This window comes from Hordeum vulgare, chromosome 7H (assembly GCF_904849725.1).
Source record: "Hordeum vulgare subsp. vulgare chromosome 7H, MorexV3_pseudomolecules_assembly, whole genome shotgun sequence".
Taxonomy (NCBI): Eukaryota; Viridiplantae; Streptophyta; class Magnoliopsida; order Poales; family Poaceae; genus Hordeum; species Hordeum vulgare.
In genome coordinates, this window is record NC_058524.1 from 551722650 (window position 1) to 551740968 (window position 18319).

The window sequence follows — 18319 nt, forward strand, 5'->3', positions numbered from 1 at the left end:
TAGGATTAGGGAACATGGTAAGGCTACAACTATGGTTAATAAAAGTTATGTTAGGACACCAAAATCTTCTGAACAAATAAATACTGAGCCTAATGTTGATATAGTTAAAGATCTCCTAGTTGATAATATTGATGGACAGGTTATTTACCTCTGTGATGAAGCTGCCAGAATTACAAAACTTGATAGAAACAAGTGAGATGAGCTCGATAAAAGTAAACCAGTTGTAGGCATGCGTGTCATTTCAGTTAAAATTGGAGATCATTGCTATCATGTTTTGTGTGATATAGGTGCTAGTGTTAGTGCTATACCTTTCACATTATATCAAGAAATTATGCATGACATAGCACATTTGAGATTGAAGATATTGATGTCACTATTAAACTTGCAAACAGTGATACTATTTTACCACTTGGGATTGTTAGAGATGTTGAAGTCTTGTGTGTAAAAGTCAAGTGCCCCACTGATTTTCTAGTACTTGGTTCAGGACAAGATAACTTTTTCCCATTATATTTGATAGACCTTTCCTGAATACTGTTAATGCTGAAATTAATTGTGCTACTTAGAAGGTCAAAGCGAGCTTTGGTAATATGTCTCATGAGTTTAATTTCTCCAAGTTAAGTAAATAGCCGCATGAAAAAGAATTGCCTAATAATGATGGAATAGTTGGTCTTGCTTCTATTGTTGTACCTCCTACTGATCTGCTAGAACAATATTTGCTAGAACATGAAAATGATATGCATCTGAATGAAATAGATAAGATATTGTTTGATCAACAACCTACCCTTAAGCACAACCTACCAGTTAATATTTTAGGGGATCCCCCTCCACCCAAGGGAGATCCCGTGTTTGAGCTTAAGGCATTACCTGATACTTTGAAATATGCTTATCTTGATGAAAAGAAGATATATCATGTTATTATCAGTGCTAAACTTCCAGAGCATGAGGAAAAGAGATTACTCAAAACTCTAAAGAAGCACATGGCTGCTATTGGATATACTCTTGATGATCTTAAGGGCATAAGCCCCATTCTGTGTGAGCACAAAATTAATATGAAACCAGATGCTAAACCTGTCGTTGATCATCAACGTCGTCTCAATCCTAAGACGAAAGAGGTGGTAAAAAATGAAATATTAAATCTTCTGGAGGCATGTATAATTAATCCTATTGCTCATAGTAGATGGGTAAGTCATGTTCATTGTGTTCCTAAGAAAGGTGGTATAATTGTTGTTCCTAATGATAAAAATGAACTTATACCAAAAAGAACAGTAACTGGTTATATGATGGTAATTGATTTCAGGAAATTAAAAAAAAGCTACTAGAAAAGATCATTACCCCTTGCCTTTTGTTGATCAAATGTTAGAAAGATTATCTAAGCACACACGGTTTTGCTTCCTTGATGGATATTCCAGATTCTCTCAAATACATGTGTCAAAAGAGGACCAAGAGAAAACTAACTTTACTTGCCCTTTTGGAACCTATGCTTATAGGCGTATGCCATTTTGTTTATGCAGTGCACCTGCTACCTTTCAAAGATGTATGACTCCTATATTCTCTGACTTTTCTGAAAAACTGTTAAGGTTTTCATGGATGATTTTTCCGTTTACGTGACTTCTTTTGATGATTGATTGAGCAACCTTGATCGAGTTTTGCAAAGATGTGAAGAAACTAATCTTATCTTGAATTAAAAAAGTGCCACTTTATGGTGAATGAAGGTATAGTACTTCGGTATACAATTTTTGAACGATGTATTGAGGTGGACAAGGCCAAAATTGATGCAATAGAGAAAATGCCATGCCCAAAAATATATCAAAGGTATAAGAGGTTTTCTTGATCATGCTAGTTTCTATAGCATTTCATTAAAGATTTCTAGGCCATTAACGAATCTTCTTTAAAAAGATATTCCTTTTGTTTCTGATGATGAATGTGTAGAAGCCTTCAAAATACTTAAAAAAGCCTTAATTTCTGCACCTATTGCTCAACCACCTCATTGTAACTTACCTTTTGAAATCATGTATGATGCTAGTGATTATGTTGTTCGTGTTGTTCTGGAGCAAAGAGTAGACAAAAAATTGGATGTTATTCATTATGCTAGTAAAAGAGCCTAGATAATGCCCAAAGAAATTATGCTACTACTGAAAAAGAATTCTTAGTAGTTGTGTTTGCATGTCATAAGTTTAGACCTTACATCGTTGATTCTAAAGTAACTATTCATACTGATCATGCTGCTATTAAATAACTTATGAAAAAGAAATATGTTAAACCTAGACTTATAAGTGGGTGCTTTTACTCCAAGAATTTGACTTGCAATTTCTTATACCGACCAACATGCGATAAGCTGATCTAACAAAAAACTCTCCTTTCTTTTCAAATTGCCATGCCCAGGGTCAATGGAGTTGTGCAAAGGGGGGTGTCCTTTATCTCCTGAGCACCAGGGAAGAAAATATTGCTGCAACTTATCATCTCTCCACATAGCCGAAGTTGTCAATCAGGTTAGTGACAAAGATAGTAGGATCACTAGCCAGGCAAGCAACTGGTCTCATCGATGCGTCTCTCGAGAACCAATTTTTCATCCATACCCTCGTGGTCGTGCCATCACCAATGCACCTAATGAGGCCATGTGAGACTGTATCTCTACCCTGACAAACCTCCACATTTGAGGTGGGTGAGATCCCGGTTCAGCATCGAGGATAGTAGACGACCTTGAGCAACCAGACACAAAGAGATTCAGTCACAATGAGAAGACACCATGACTGCCCAGTCAACAAAGCTAAGTTCAAGAGCTCAAGGTCCCTAAACCCCAAGCCGCCACACTTCTTCGATTGAGTCATGGATCTTCAAGAAACCCAATGTGGTTTTATGTGCCCTCTCTGCTGCCCCAAAAGAACTGACTTTCACATAGACCCCTTGGCAACTTAAAGCATGACATATAGAAAATCGTCTTTTAGTTAGTCGTGCCTCAAATGACGCGACCCATACATTAGCACAATTCTGTGCCCCGGTAATTCTATCTAATACAATGTAACTCCAGACGGTATCCAGGAAAATATTTGTAATGATATTTTATAATTAAAAACGAGCGATATTCTATCAAAAGGCCATGCAGGATGGGGTAAAAAGTCGAGAGAGGCCGACAAAATGATTTGTGCATTTTTCTTCTACATACAGAACCATTTCCTTCCTATTCAAAACGTCCGAAGCATTATTTGGAAACTGCCATCGAAGCATACTCATACATCTACAATCAACACACACAAAAGGGAAGAAAAACCCATAAACAAACTGTTCATGCTTAGACGCCAGAAATACATGGCAGATAATACTTCTGGGGAGCGGTGTGGATGTTGTGTGCTGCTAGATTATGTTCTGCAAATAGATATGAATGAACAGTAGTCAGTTCACATCCAACTGAGTGTGCTTGGGCTATGCTACCCAAGAGCACATATGCAGAATGAATACTAGTCAGTTCAGCATGGCAAATTCTTCCACAAGTACTACTATAAAATAAACTCCTGAAGAGTTCAAAGAAGGGGAATGAACTCCTACCAAGTTCATGATGACAGATCTCCAACATGTCAGATTATGTTCTGCAAATAGACATGCATCAATAGAGTACGAGTAGACTAAATACTGGTGTGCATGTTCCGGATATATGAAAAAAGCTATCACGTGTACTTGACTTTGGGATGAGTCGTGGCAAGAAATATTGCTGAAACAGAAAAGAGTCATATGTACAAACCTTTTGGTATTTCAATTGGTTTTTTTAGCGTCAGTCGATAGAGTTTTTTTCCTGAGAACTATTTTTCATCAAAACCTTTTATGAGAACTTCAACAATGAGTAAAAATTGTAGTCTTTAGGGTGCTTTTATGAGCAATTTAATTTTAGAAGTGTGCTGGTGGGGTCAAGTTGGAGTTCTTTTGTGGTTCTGTTATATGCCTCTGGATACCATCTAATACTAGAAGAGTTGGGCGCGCTTTGCTGCGCCGTTGAATTTGTTGAGATTCTTAAATTTCTTTACTCACTCTATATTTCAAAATATACGGTGTATTACTTTTTTTAAAAGTCAAAACCCTTTAAATTTGATCAAACTTATAGAGAAATATATCAAAATTCATAATATTAAATCGGTGTTATTAGATTCATCATGAAATGAATTTTCATATTTTTTGTTTAATATTATGGATGTCGATATTTTTGGCTCTCAACTTGGTCAAAATTAAAGAAATTTGACTTTCAAAAAACTAATAACCCTTATATTTAAAAACTGATGGAGTATTTAGTTTGGCCGGTGAGGGAGACGATGGAGTGTGTTTTACGTTTGTTCATAATGCAGTTATTTGGTAGGTTTTTCGCGGTGTGATTCTATGTTATCCGCTAATCAACCCATTTTTATGTGGGGATAATTTTTCATCGTTGGTGCATGTACTATATTCGTGCTATAGTATCACATGATGACGCTTTTTTATTGGTGATAGGAGTCTGTGAGGGGTTGATATGTTTTTATAGGCCAGTTGCTGCTGATTGATTTGAAAAATCGTTGGTCCGATCAAATATTCAATTGAATGAAAAGGCTTTAAAATTAGGGAGCATAGATAATTAAAATAATTAAATATGAAAGCTCCTTGAGAAATTGTTAACCCAGTCAAAATCAGGTGACCAAAGTCTAAATTGAGGCCTCAATTAATTGTGAAGATTTAAAAATCAGGAAGCATAGTGCATTGTATAAAGAATTAAATGAAAGGGTTTGAGAAATTGTTGACCAGATCAAAATCGGATGACCAAATTTCAATTGGAGACCTCAATTGATTGTGAGGCCTCCAATCCTAGGACGATTAGTGATATAGTATATTGCAGAGGGATAACCAAATTGGATGTCATGACAAAGAACTTTAGAAACTTCTCTTGTTTTATGTGTTACTTGAAATATGTTTGTATTTTACGGTTTCACCATTACGTTCATGAAGAAGTGCTATTGTGAGGCAGCTGACAGCTTGAGATAACCTTTGTAGGGTAACAACGGCATAATTTCCATTACCATTAATGCAGTACCTCTGGTCACATTAAAAAACAAATTCAGTTACCATGGTAAGCCTGGACGGAGTTCTGACAATTTTCAGCTTTCCACGCATTATACAGAAGCTTGAATTCTTAACTTGAACAATTCATTTATTTTCATTAGTTGGACCCAAATGGGGTCCTAAAACTTCAGCATACCAATGGTCCTTCTTGACACATCCCTAGATTTTGATGTTTCAATCATGCGGCCATGCCAACTGCCAGAGCTATCAGCACTGTCATACATGACCAACTTTGTTCATTTTCTATGTGCCTAATCCACCAGTGTGGTAATGGCAATGCCGACACTAGTAGATTAAGCCAAACCTATAACAAGCCTCGACGACTTGTTCCACATCGTATACCTGAACCCGAAAGAACTGAAGCACTAGGCAGGTTGCGACAACAATGATACCAGTGAAATAGCTAGATGGTAGCAAGGCATAAACGCGTTTACACTTGGCTTTCGGCTGGATCAGATAACCACAGGCAAACTAAAGTGCTAAAGCTTAAATCTGGATAGTCCAAGGTACTAACAGGCAATACAGACAGCTCTGAATTTTGGCATCAGGCCCCGAAATTTATCATGCAATTCATACCATACAAGTACACAGCTACTCCTATCAAAGATGCATGGTACGTACAAGTAGCACTGACCTAACATCTCGGGAAGGCGAGCCGGCGCAAGGGGAGGAAAGGGGATCACGAGTCCGGCAGGAGCTGCGCCTGGTCCTCGCGGCGGCCCTCGTCCTGCAGCTCCTGCGCCTCCTTCTCCTTGGCGAGCAAGTGCGCCTCGTACCTCCGCAGCCTCTCCTCCATTTTTGCCTGCGGGCGCAGCGCACGACAAGAAGAGAGCGGGGGTGAGCACCGCGGCTTCGGCCAAATCGCTGTAGGCTGGTGGGACGGGAGCCGGCGTACCTTGTAGGAGGTCTCGATGCGGTGCATGACGTAGAAGCCGAGGCCGCCGCCGAGGATGGTGCCGGCCATGATCCGCACGTACGCCCACCGCCGCGCCCCGGGCGGCACCATTCCTCACTGACCTTGCTACGCCGCCGCCGCCGCCCGTAGAGGTGGATTGGTCGTCCGGCTCGACGGAGATGGGGTGTCCGGAGCAGAGGAAGGGGAGGGGGATCGGGAGGGCGGCGACTTGGGATGCGGCGGAAGCAGTGGTGGAAGTGTGCTGCGTAGCGACGGCTGCTGGCTGGGCTGAAGCGACGGCTGCTTCCGGCCCATGGACTCGTGCTGGACCAGGATCCGCGATGATCGTGGGCCGTCGTGGGCCGCCTCGGTGAACGACTGAACGGTATGCAGCTGGAATGGATGCTCACATAAAAAAAAACACGTGCTGCCGGCCATTTCCTTCGTCGGCTCCACGACCTCTTCCCTCGGTCAGTCACCCCCACAAACTCCGACGGCGATAATGCTCCTGGTCGACGGCGAACCCGTCCCCTGCTCCTCCCCCGCGGTGCGTACATCACGCCCGCACGCGTGTGCTCTCTCTTTCTCCTCTTTGTGACGATCCTAAAGGCTCCCGGTTCCTGCAGGGGAGCAGCGGGAGCGAGCTTGTGGCGGCGCTCATGGGGAACCCCGGGCTGCGCGCCGCGTCCGAGCGGCTCAGGGCCGCGCCGGAGAAGCGGGTCCCGTCTGGGCCGGAGGGCCCCAGGCACGTGTACGTGTTCCAGCGGGAGTTCGCCACGGTGGATCCGGCGCGCGTCGAGGTGCGTGCTCTGTGCTCAGGTCTTCGATCGAGCAGAGATTGGGGATCCTTGGTCCGATCCGCGTCGTTCGAATCAGTTGCGCCGCTCCATGTTTTGCTGCCTCAAAGACGACTTTTCGTTTCCCGTGACGGAAACCGTACCCGTGTTGCCTCCTTGTAAATGGGGATTGGGCAGGAGCTCACTTTGGTAGTTTAGATGTGTGATCACTTTATTCAAATCAATTTATACTAGATTTGTTTGGATTGGTTTATGATCATTAGACGGCTATTGGAGTGTAACTCTGAATTCCGACATGTAGGATTTCCAGTTGTACCTATACCTGATTGCCTGGTTGGTTCTTTGTTTGTGGCCCTATAAACTGGCATCCTGTTAAAGCGCGCCATTACTTTCTGCTACATTCCGCTCGCTTTGCCTTTAGTTCTTATAGAGAGATTAAAGCATAGTTATGCGTGGACCGTTCGAATACTGTGATTGGTGAATTAATCAGTTCTTTTGCATCTGTAGTTAGTGGGCACAGATGAGATGACTACATGTGTGGGTGTTGCAATTCGCAACAACAAGACTGGAATGTAAGTGAAAAAGAAGCGAGCGTTTTATATGATCCTGTAAGACTTTGGTTTCTCGTGAAACTCTAAACTCATGTATTTTCACAACTCGGAAAAGCATTTGCTGATTCTTCTGATATTCCATTAATTGATTTCAGGACTTCCATTAGCCATATGGACTTTCCAAAGATTGTAGAAGGAGGGTTCAAACAGATGCTAGAATTACTTGGTGCTGATGACGAACCATTTGATGTAGGTCCCCCCCCCCCAAAAAAAAACAACAAAAAGAATACAATAAGCAGTTAAGCACCCTTGGGAATGTTCTCACTAGCATTTTCTTACAGCTTCATCTGATTGGTGGCTTCGATGATGCTTCTACAAAGGTTGAATTCAAAACTTATTGGGTGGTTAAATTTCTTCTAGATTTCTTGACCCTGCCCAAGCGGGAACTACGTGCACCGAGCTGCCCTTTATTTCTTGTTTGACACAATGTACATGAAGAAGCATCTAATCACCATAATTTGCCCCACAGGTAGTCCATTCTTCCGGAGGAATGCACAACGTACAGGAAGGGTACTCCCATCCACTTTGTTGCAAGATAGTTGAAGTACTGCATAAATCCCAGCAACGGTTCCACCTCCGCTCTTTCTGTGTCCTTGGAATCAACACTATGACTGATTCTTACGGGAATGCACGACCCATAGTTGGTGGATTTGTGGTAAGTGATTTCCTCTCCCCTGAATCTACTAGAGTATCAATCATTAGTTTTTGGTGCCCATGAACACCACATTTGTAAAAAAAGAACCTTGTAAGCTCTGGCACAAGGAACGCTTGAAGGTTAATCTAAAAGGAGAAGGAAAAAAAGAAAGAGAGAAATTCTATTTTTAAAGCGTTAATTTGAAACATACCCACTTCAGAGTAAGTTTTCTTACAAACAAACACTCCTGCTGTCTTCAGATGCAAACATCATCTGGTGTTGTTACTCCTGCATGCTTTGACATGACTTCAAGGTGTCCTGATGAAATAGTCAGAAGAATTCGTGTGAGTGTTTCTTCTTATGATCCAAGTTGGCGAGGAAAGTTACTGGAGACTTACGACACACACGCTGATATTTATCGAATTGCCCCTGCCTGCTGGTCCGTCTCTTATATTCCCATCCATTTCATTATGTATTGTACACAATAAATTTAAGATGTCTGTAGCTACATATTCATCCTCCTCGTACTTAAGTATTGACCTTCTGTCCCTGAGCGTTAATCTACGCACACATGGACGGAGTTGGCACTGTAGCATTGGGGTCAACTGACCCCAACGAAATTTGGCAAAACCTTTAGTAAATTATTGCTATCGAAGACAAATTTGTGTTGAATTCATGTAGTATATCATGATGAATTGATGATGAAGAACCTATCGAGTGTTTTGGCTAGCTTCTCCCTGTATGGACATAGGCATTAAGGGTGTGTTTGGAAGCAGTTCCCATCCTATGCTAGTTGTTCCCATTTGAGACATGTTGAGTATAAACATGCTCAGTACATGCAACTGCAGTTGTTTGGTAGCAGTGTATGTATTGACGCATGTTGAACTGAGATTGTGTTTGGTAGGCTGCATCAAACGAGACATGTTATGCCAAGACTGTGTTTGGTAGCATGTATCTGAGCCAGGCCATATCTGCATTTGAACTTTGCTTTTAATAAAAGAGAATGACTCAAATACAACTATGGCAGCTTCTGTTCAGGAAAGCCAGGGGGAGGGGTGGAGGCGCCAGCGGGCCGGCAAGCCGGCGGCCTCAGCCTGGCGGAGGGGGAGGGGGAGGGGTGGATGGTGGAGGCGACGGCAGGCCGGCGAGCCGGCGGCTTCGGCCTCGCGGAGGGGAGGGGGAAGAGGAGGGTGGCTACCTGTGCTGGGGAGGCGACGGCGGGCCGGCGGGACGGCGGGGAGGGGCCGGTGGCGCACCCTTCTGGCGGCTAGGTCGGGAGGGGGAGGGGGCCGGCTCCCTTCTGGCGGCTAGGTCGGGAGGAGGGGGCTAGGTCGGGAGGAGGAGGACGAGGGGGAGGGGAGCGCTGCGTGGGTCGGGGGCTCGGGGCAGTGGGTCGAACAGAGCTAAGCTCAGCCCAGCTCGCCTCTGCGCGGGTGCTCTCCTCAGCCTCGTTCTGGACGTTTTTTGCATCAAGTGGACTATGCTCAGGAGAGCCCATACAACCTACCAAACATCTAAAAGTGGGTTGGGGAGGGAACTTTTTAGTCTCATGCACCCTTGTGCATGCTACCAAACACACCCTAAGTGGCGTCACACAGGTTGCTTCTTGGTTCAGTCTGATATTCAAAATTTTCATGCGTGAAGTAACTACCAATTGGAAAGAAGTGATGGAGGTTTTCATTTATGCAGTAGGACAATTTTAAATTGTTGCCTGACTTGTTGTCATCATACTTCATATATGCTCAACTATGCATGAAATGTTGTACAGTGGTTTTACCACTTTTTGTTCATCAGTGAATTGCACCATGTGTAGGAATTATTACCATTCATGGGCAGGCCGTGTTTTCCCAAGATTCGACCCACTATCATATTGTAACACCCAATAAATTTATAATTGTTTGCAGAAATAAACAAATAAAATCACATTTTTATGCTTTGATCCTGGCCCAGCTTCCATCATGAACACCTCTAACAGGAACAAAAATGAAATTTCTTCCTTCTTGCTATTTTAATACTGGGTCTTTTGTTCTCATGCATATAAACTATTGAGTACATCTTGCATAATAGTTTGAGAAATATTAAGAGCATACATCATTGCCAATGTAAGTACGTGTGCCTCTTTACTTTGCTAGTTACCTAACTGTTCCGTGTGATATACCCATCTCTTGTCCTGCTTGTATAGGATGCCAGATTGGGCGGAAATGGCATCCTCACTTAATCAGCTTTCAGACTCCGAAGTCCTGCTTCAGTGCTCCACCTCTCCAGCTGCAGAACCACCTCATTTTGTGGAAACTGAGAGAAGGTGTGTGTTCCTTCTATCCTACAAATTAGAAACTGCATTGCATGAACCATTTCTATCATGTGTTAGCGATTACTGATCTGTGTGTGTGTGGAATCTTTCTGTTTATTTAATTATGCCTCATGATTACCTAAGATCACCTTCATGAATGAAACAATGACATCTTTTTTCTAGAGAAGAATGATAGATGGTTTATTCTTGCTTTGTACTTTCTTGTTGTAGGATATGGAAATACTTGATCGAGAACCCAGACTGGGAAGACGCATTTCCAAAGTACAAGCCCCGGGTCTTCCATTGGACCAATGATGGAAGGTGGTCAAGGCACTCTTAGCATCATCATTTTCCTGTCTTGTCGTCCATTGGTGCTCTACAAGCGGAACGGTGACAAATTATGGTCACACCAGCACTTATACGATCCCAGTCATTTCCTCCATTTCCATACACCTTTCATCTTCAGTTATCTCATGCATTTGCCATGGGTGATTCAAGATTATTCGGTTCTTCCGTAAATGGATGCCGAGAAACCGGTCTGAAGTTGATGCATTAAGCACGGTTTGTGTGTCGTGTGGTAGATTCATTGTTGGTCCATACCTGACCTCTGAAATTCGATTTGGTGGGTTAAATGTTTGCATGCAACTTACATGTTGTGGTCAGAGGCGTGGTGGTTAGGCGTTGTGTACACTAGGATGTGGGTCGGGTGATTTTATTTGTGGTGATTTGCAATGTTGTGTCTGAAAATATCTATACTCTAGTTTGGTCACTGTGTTCTGCTCGAAAGATTCAATGGTTGTTTGGTTTCATGCTCATCATGATGCCCCAACATTAGACAACTAAACAGATTCTGACATCCTTCAATTTTATACCCTTTTTGTGTGAGGTGCTGTTTCCTTCGGCATGTTGGTTCCTTTTTTAGCTAACTTTCATCTAAAACCTGAGCATCCAATTTGGACACTATATAGAAATGTCATATCCAAGTACTTGCATGTGCGATATGATTTGAATGGTGCTGGTCATTATTCAAACTCAGTTTTAGATCTTTTTTGCATTAATATTCAAACATATGAAAATCCTATGCTTGGATTTGTATCGAGAAATACCATTGCGAAATAACGATTTTATGATTATTTTGTAGTAGAGACTGATGGCGAAAGTTACATTTGAAAGCCATGCCAATATTCAAAGCCTCCTTTAAAAAAAATGTAGGTATCTACATTTGAAAGCCATGCCAATATTCAAAGCATGTTTTATATTCAAAAGGGAAAATTCTCCTATTTCCATAAGGTGTTCATGACATGCACTACACAATTTTAATCATTCTCTTTTGATTATCAAATAAATGTAGGTATCTGACATTCCTTGTCGAGGCCTACAACGTGTGAACGATTGATGAAGATGAGTTGTGAAGGGGGGGGGGGGGGGGGGGTAAAAGATGATCCCAAAAACGAGGAAACGATATTGAAGGAGTTGAACCAAGCTTTTCAAATGGATAGCGTAGGGTCAACAAATTTAGTAATGTGCCGAAAAAAATAGTAGAATAAATTGTAAAATGCACTTCTTGATAATGGGTCACACGAGCAACCTATGAGGGATAGTCACACGGAATGAGAGAAAAAGAAGGATGGTTTGATCGAGACTACGATGAAGGATTTGTGAGGGGGTGGTAAGAGCATCTCTACCCCTTGCTCCAAGATGTAACTCCCTATATCGCCTCTACAAAGTTAACTAACACTAATTTCTAGGTACTAGAAGTGTGGGAACTAACATTCCTCTAAATTGTACTCATGTTTTCCAAATTATCCTTGGGTTGTGTTCATCGACGAGCGAGAGGCGGGAGGGGGGCGACCAAGGAGGCTAGACAACAACGGTAGCTGAGGTGGTGGCGACTGTGTCATGGCTAGTGAGTCGAGTGGCAACCAATCACCAACATCGTTGGAGATGCCGAAGGACTCACTTGTGGTCGAAATTCATGAACTTGTAAAGGGTGTTAGTAAAAGGAAATGATGAAGATTCAACATGAGTAATATGGGTGTTGCTCACTCGAGAGCTTAACAACGTCGACGCAAGCATAACACATCTGAAGCCGGGGAAGGAGAGCGTTTTTGGACGAGGTGGGGTTGGAAGGCACCATATAAAGCGATGTTTGCCTTCTTATGCGGTGGCCTGACGCCCTTTGTTTTGGCAACATTGTGGCGGTCTTTCTACGGGGCGTTTGACAACATGAGAGGAAGGTCGGTGGCAACATAAGGCGAGTGGATGTTGTTGGCTAACAGTGATCTCGAGAGGAGGCACCACACTGTCGGTTGCAATGGGCAACATAACTTACCTTGTTGGCGGCGTGGCAGGACGGACGTTGGTTTTTCCGTTCCCCGTGGATCCTACAGAGGGTAGTCGGGGTCCATAATCGCACCAACGTGGTCGTCTGAGGGCGCCAAAGGAGAGATTGGGCGACTCGTAGCGATATGTGGATGAATTTTCCTCCCGTCAAAGTTTATGTGACTCAAAGGTGGGTTATTTTTATAAAAGGAGAGTTAACTAGATTATAGAAGAGGATTAGACTAAGGCCTCCTTTGATTCCTCTAGGAAAGAGATGTCATTTGATTTATAGGATGAGAACTCTTTTGCATAGAGCCTAGGTTAATATTTTATTCCTATGAAATACAAAGGATTGATTCATATCAACACGGTAGTAAGATTCTGTTTCTACAAACCAAAACGCTAAACAATCATGTAGATTGAAGAGGCTTAAGAATAAAGGTAATGTTTCTTCTCACCCAACTAATAAGTGAGTTTCATCTACATCTTCTGTTGCGCTACGCGTGTCCATGTGAGGGCCCATTCACCGTTGTCACGCCCAATCTTATCCTCAACAAATACGGTTGTCCACAGGCTTCTCCTCCGTTGATTCTTCTTCTTCCCTAGACATCCCCTTCAATTTCCTCTCATCAGGTGTATGCACCTCGCATCGCCGTTTTCGCGGGGGGTATACATGTTGTACATCACCTCCAATGGGCACATCCTCGGCGGGAGCAAGACGCCTACATTATATGCTGGGATAACAAGCGTGATGCCACCAAAGCCCCAGTCTCCAAGGTACACACCCGACGTCCAGTTGATAATTCATCTGATCCAATCGAGAGTGCCACCATGGTTTGCTCAAACACACACGATGTCGATTCGTCGTTCGTTAGTGAAGGTGCTGCGACAAAGTGGGGTGAAGGGCTTGCACATCTACAAGGTTCACACGGACAAGTACATCTGCCTGCACAACGAGTGCAACAATGAAAAGACTCCTTATAAGGAAGGAATGAGACAAAAGTTGGCTCCAGCTTGCATGCCACGAGGGCACCCTGGACCGTTGGATCGTGGATCTAGTGGTTAGCAAATTTTAGTACTCCGAGATATAGTATATTTAGGGTGTGTTCGGTTCCTGTCATTAAGTGGAACGACACGGGTCGGTTCCGTCCCCAAGGTCCATTCATGCTTTTGGATAGTCAAAGGAGCGAGAACCACCTGATTTCAGGAACGACATATTCCCTATTTATACCGTCTCGTGCGGTTCCTCCAAATCGAGCGTACCACGCGGAACCGCTCGCACACTTCTCTCTAGCACGAAGCCTCTCACTTCTCCTTCTCTCACACGAACCTTGGCTTCCTTCCAAAATCCGCGCCGCCGGTTGCTCCTCCTTGGATTCGCCCCGCCGGTTACTCCTCCCTGGATCCGCCGCCGGCCGCTCCCCTCCTTCATCCGCGGCGCACCCACTCCCCTCCTTCAATCGCGCCGTCGGCCGCTCCCCTCCTTCATCCGCGGCGCAGCCACTCCCCTCCTTCAATCGCGCCGCCGGTCGCTCGCTCCTCTCATTCATGCGCTCCGACGACCGTTCGCTCCTCTCTCTGAATCACGCCGGCGACCAGGATGACAAACGACAACGGAGCTAGCAGGGGACGACGGATGCGGGGGCTCACGGTCGGGAAGAGGAGCTCCGACGTCTAGCGCTCGGTTGACAGCCAAGGAGGCGGACGACGCGGGTGGCACCGACGGTTGTGAGGTCAAGGCTGTGAAGAGGGGCACCAGATCCAATGGTCAGACAACTGTGTTTTTTTTTCCTTTTGCAATTGTTCTTACCAATTTATACATGGTTGTTGACATTATTGATAATTTTTGTTATCTATTTGCACATGCTTGTTCTTGCCTTTTGCAATTGTAAATTTGTGCATGCCTAAATTTGTTAGTAAATGTATGATTGCATATATTGTTAGAGAAGCAAACAAAAATTTAGTTTCGCTTACTTCATTCCATTTCACCAACTAAACATTGAGATGCAACAATTTCATTCCATCTCATTGTTTGAACCATACATATAGACGGAACCGTTGCATTTCGACGGAATGGAACATTCCATCTGATTCATCAACCAAATACACCTTAAGCCTTGTTCGGTTAATCCTTATCAGAAGGGATTGAAGAGGATTGAAGAAAATTTAGGTAAAATTTAAATTGTAGGGGATTTAATTTTTCTCAATCCTCTTCAAACCCTTTTAAATATAAAGGAACCGAACAAGGCCTTAAAAAAAAAAAAAGACAAAAACTGGCTCCAGCTTCGATCTCCAGCCAGGAACAGAATCCTGCCCAGACTCGTGGATCCCTCTTACCAGAGCGCACCGTTAAAAACGCCACGTGCCTAACTAAACCTCTGCCCCAGCGCGACACCCCATCTTCTCCGGTCTGTGAGGCCCCGTGCTCCCCTCTCCCTCTCTCTACCGACGCCTCCCCCGCCCGCGAGAGAGAAACCCTAGCCTAGGGTTTCACGCGCCGCCGCCGACGCCGACTCCGCCTCGCCCTTCCCCCGAGCTCTCCATGGACGCGGGCCGCAAGAGGGCCGTGCCGGAAGGCACCAACGGCGGCGCCGCCACCAAGCGCGCCAGAGGTGAGCAGCCTCGTCCTTGCCCTTCCTGCTTTCCGGTCTCATGGCCCCTGCTCTGCCTGGATGGGGTTCCTTAGGGTTTCTGTTCCCGTTCCTTGGCCGGATCTGGGAACCGCTGGTTCGCTTCGTTGCGTGGGTGCCGAGAAGCCGGGTTCTGGTCGGTGGTTGCGACGGGGGGATTGGGGGCTGTTAGGAGCTTGTAGCGGGTCTGGAATTTTCAGCGGTCTATATTGAAGGGTGCTGCCGTATAGCTTCTTGCAGTTGCAGGGATTTGTTTTTGTTTTTTTGCTTCCAAAGATCTGGAGATGTGATTCGTTTGCTTTTTTCCCCGGTGGGAGGGGGTTGGGGCAAATTATTAGCAGGATCCTTTCTTAAATGTTCTGTTGTGTTAATTACAAGCCACGCTGACGTTGGCATCCGGTGCCCAAAGCAGAAATATACGGATAATTTAAGTCGTTGGCATAGCTCTGCTTGGGTACCAGAGTTAATTCCAGCATTGAGTTTTTTTTTTTTACAATACATGCTCTGTGCCAGTATTAAATTAATATATATGTTTTATTACAAGTGCCAAGATTTTAGTAAAATCAACACGGTATTAACTGGTGGAAGTAATAAATTTGGTGTAGCAGAATCGGAGTCGGTTCAAACGGGTGTAGGAAGCAAATCGAAGCCATGCACCAAATTTTTCAGGTTATAATCCAACCTAAAATCAACTCCCACCTGGTAACATCTATTATTATTATTATTATTATTATTATTATTATTATGCAATTTGCTGTTATTTTTCCATTAAAATTCTCCTATGTTTGCTAAAAACTGTTATTGATGCTAACAAATGGATCAAGCAAGGTTGTACTACAGGTTCCTCATCTAATCCAAGCTTATAAGAATATCATGTGGAGTAAAATTGGTACAGCCGTTGTGTATATCGTTGTGAAAATTGGAAGCATGCAACAAGAATTATACGGATATGTAACTTGCTTTCAGATGGAAAATCAGTCAGTAACACAATGGCACAGATTCACCAGCAGAAACCAAGATAAGAAGATTGAACATGTTAATGGGGGAGCAATTGAGTGCTCATCGTGAAATTATAACATCTAGGTCATCCATTGCATCCAGTATATGTCATGGATGTGACAGCATGCAACTCGTGTTTTGACTACCCAATGCCATATGTTGAACTTGATATTCTACCTGCAAAAATATTTCTATTTTATATATTCTATAACTTCCAATATATAATGGTATTTAACCTACTAAAAATGTTAAGCTATCTTATCATTCTAAGAAATTCATTCCTTTTATGCCTTTTAATTTGCCACTATATCCTTAACTTGTTACTATATTGTGGTAATTATGCTTAAGTTGTTACTCTATTTTTAATGTTTACACAATAAAAAATGACTGTTGACATGTAATGAAGCATCTACGGTTGTCCCCGTTGTAGTGATCACATCAAAAGTAGTTTCTATTGATACCATACTTATGCGGTGATCTTAGTTTCGTCTGTACATTACTTGTTAATAATGATTGGTAGCATTTATATGGCAATAGCACCTGCAAAAGCATGGATGTGATTTACTTTTGTCATGCCAGATGCCTCTGTTATTAGTTACTAACACTGGTGTGCTATTCAACTAAATGGATTATTAGCCATGTTACATTTTGTAGATTGTTTGTAAATTTGCTTTTGCTTATGTGATACTCTCTCTGTGCAGCACTGCTGGTTGTCCCTTTGGTTCGAGTTGCCATTTTCTCCATAACTTCCCTGGAGGTCACCAGGCTGTTTCAAAGATGACCAACTTGGGTGGTCCAGCTGTTTCAGCTCCTCCAGGAAGAATGCCCATGGGACCTGGTGTTCCTGATGGGCCACCACCCAGCATGAAGACTCGCTTGTGTAACAAGTTCAACACAGCAGAAGGTTGTAAATGGGGGAACAAGTGTCATTTTGCTCATGGAGAGAGGGAGCTTGGCAAGCCCATGCTGTTGAACAACTCAATGGCACCTCCAATGGGACCAAGACCCAATGGTCACTTCCAGCCCCCACCGATGCCTGGCCCTGACATGGTTCCTCCCTCAACCTTTGGCGCTTCGGCCACAGCCAAGATCAGTGTTGATGCATCCCTTGCTGGCGCCATTATTGGGAAGGGTGGAGTCAACACAAAGCACATATCCCGAATGACTGGGGCCAAGCTGGCCATCCGGGATAATGAGGCAGACCCCAACCATAAAAACATTGAGCTCGAGGGATCGTTTGATCAGGTCAACCATGCCAGTGCAATGGTGAAGGAGCTAATTCTTCGCATTGGTGGCAACGCCCCTCCTCAAGCAAAGAACGCAGGGAGGGGTCCTGCGGGTGGTGGGGGAAGCAACTTCAAGACCAAGCTGTGTGACAACTTCAACAAAGGCTCTTGCACATTTGGAGACAGATGCCACTTTGCCCATGGTGAGAGTGAACTGCGCAAGTCGGCTGCGGCTTGAGAGATGCTTTTTTTTCATGGCTTTTCATGATTAATAGTGATTAGCAAGTCTGAGCTCCGAAGCCGTTCACCCATGGTCATATTGATTGAGTTGCATAAGCCTGTTGTTGGTTGGGAGGTACTGTCATGGCCCCATGGCTTGAGTGTGATCAGCTCGCTGTAACCGATAGATATCCGAGAATGGATTTGCTTTTGAGGTTTTTTATTGTAGGCTTAAGTGTATTGCCGTCTTTTTTTCGCTCTGCTCTGCTTCCAATTTTTGTACTGTTTCTAAGGCGTTTTAATATGGCAAATTTGGCGATTCTATTTCCAGCAAGTTATAGAAGATCAAGCTAAACTTGAGTATGTTTCATGTGATGTTCTCCGGCAGTCGAGGCCCTGTTTCTTTAAAAAGTCCTAAGACTTTTTTTTAGTCCCAACTAAAAAGTCTTTAGTCCCTACCCGTTTCTTTTCAAGGACTAAACATGGACTAGAGGTCATTAAATGACATGTAAAAAGACCATGTTACCCCTAGTAATATACCAGAAGTTATTAAATGACATGTTAAAAGTAGGGGCATTGTTGGAAAAAGTCCCAAAAAGTCCCTCTCATAGGGACTTCTT

General features: G+C 43.6%; 3 protein-coding genes across 6 annotated transcripts; 2 read left to right on the plus strand and 1 right to left on the minus strand.

Moving 5' to 3' along the window:
- Positions 1 to 3034: 3034 nt before the first annotated feature.
- Positions 3035 to 6243, minus strand: LOC123407103. Of its 2 annotated transcripts, XR_006612544.1 has the most exons (4): positions 5972 to 6243; positions 5711 to 5878; positions 3544 to 3584; positions 3035 to 3363 (listed from the first exon to the last, which is right to left on the minus strand). XR_006612544.1 is itself a non-coding variant. In XM_045100150.1 (3 exons), the coding sequence occupies exons 1-2, from the start codon at positions 6080 to 6082 to the stop codon at positions 5756 to 5758; spliced, it is 234 nt and encodes a 77-aa protein (XP_044956085.1). In that variant the 5' UTR covers positions 6083 to 6240; the 3' UTR covers positions 3035 to 3363; positions 5711 to 5755. The 2 variants fall into 2 exon arrangements, 1 of the variants encoding a protein (XP_044956085.1); XM_045100150.1 differs by lacking the exon at positions 3544 to 3584 and having other exon boundaries at positions 5972 to 6240.
- Positions 6244 to 6399: 156 nt separating this feature from the next.
- On the plus strand, positions 6400 to 11089 carry LOC123407102 (protein N-terminal asparagine amidohydrolase). Its single transcript, XM_045100149.1, has 9 exons — positions 6400 to 6518; positions 6598 to 6771; positions 7276 to 7340; positions 7475 to 7568; positions 7661 to 7699; positions 7849 to 8034; positions 8274 to 8452; positions 10196 to 10315; positions 10535 to 11089. Exons 1-9 carry the CDS (start codon positions 6474 to 6476, stop codon positions 10641 to 10643), a joined length of 1011 nt encoding a protein of 336 aa, XP_044956084.1. The 5' UTR covers positions 6400 to 6473; the 3' UTR covers positions 10644 to 11089.
- A 3913-nt stretch (positions 11090 to 15002) lies between these two features.
- Positions 15003 to 18033, plus strand: LOC123412773 (zinc finger CCCH domain-containing protein 44-like). Of its 3 annotated transcripts, none has more exons than XM_045105707.1 (3): positions 15003 to 15237; positions 15861 to 15924; positions 16956 to 18033. In XM_045105707.1, exons 1-3 carry the CDS (start codon positions 15168 to 15170, stop codon positions 17716 to 17718), a joined length of 897 nt encoding a protein of 298 aa, XP_044961642.1. In that variant the 5' UTR covers positions 15003 to 15167; the 3' UTR covers positions 17719 to 18033. The 3 variants fall into 3 exon arrangements, with proteins under 3 accessions (XP_044961642.1, XP_044961643.1, XP_044961644.1); XM_045105708.1 differs by having other exon boundaries at positions 15004 to 15237; positions 15864 to 15924; XM_045105709.1 differs by lacking the exon at positions 15861 to 15924 and having other exon boundaries at positions 15116 to 15237.
- Positions 18034 to 18319: the final 286 nt, after the last annotated feature.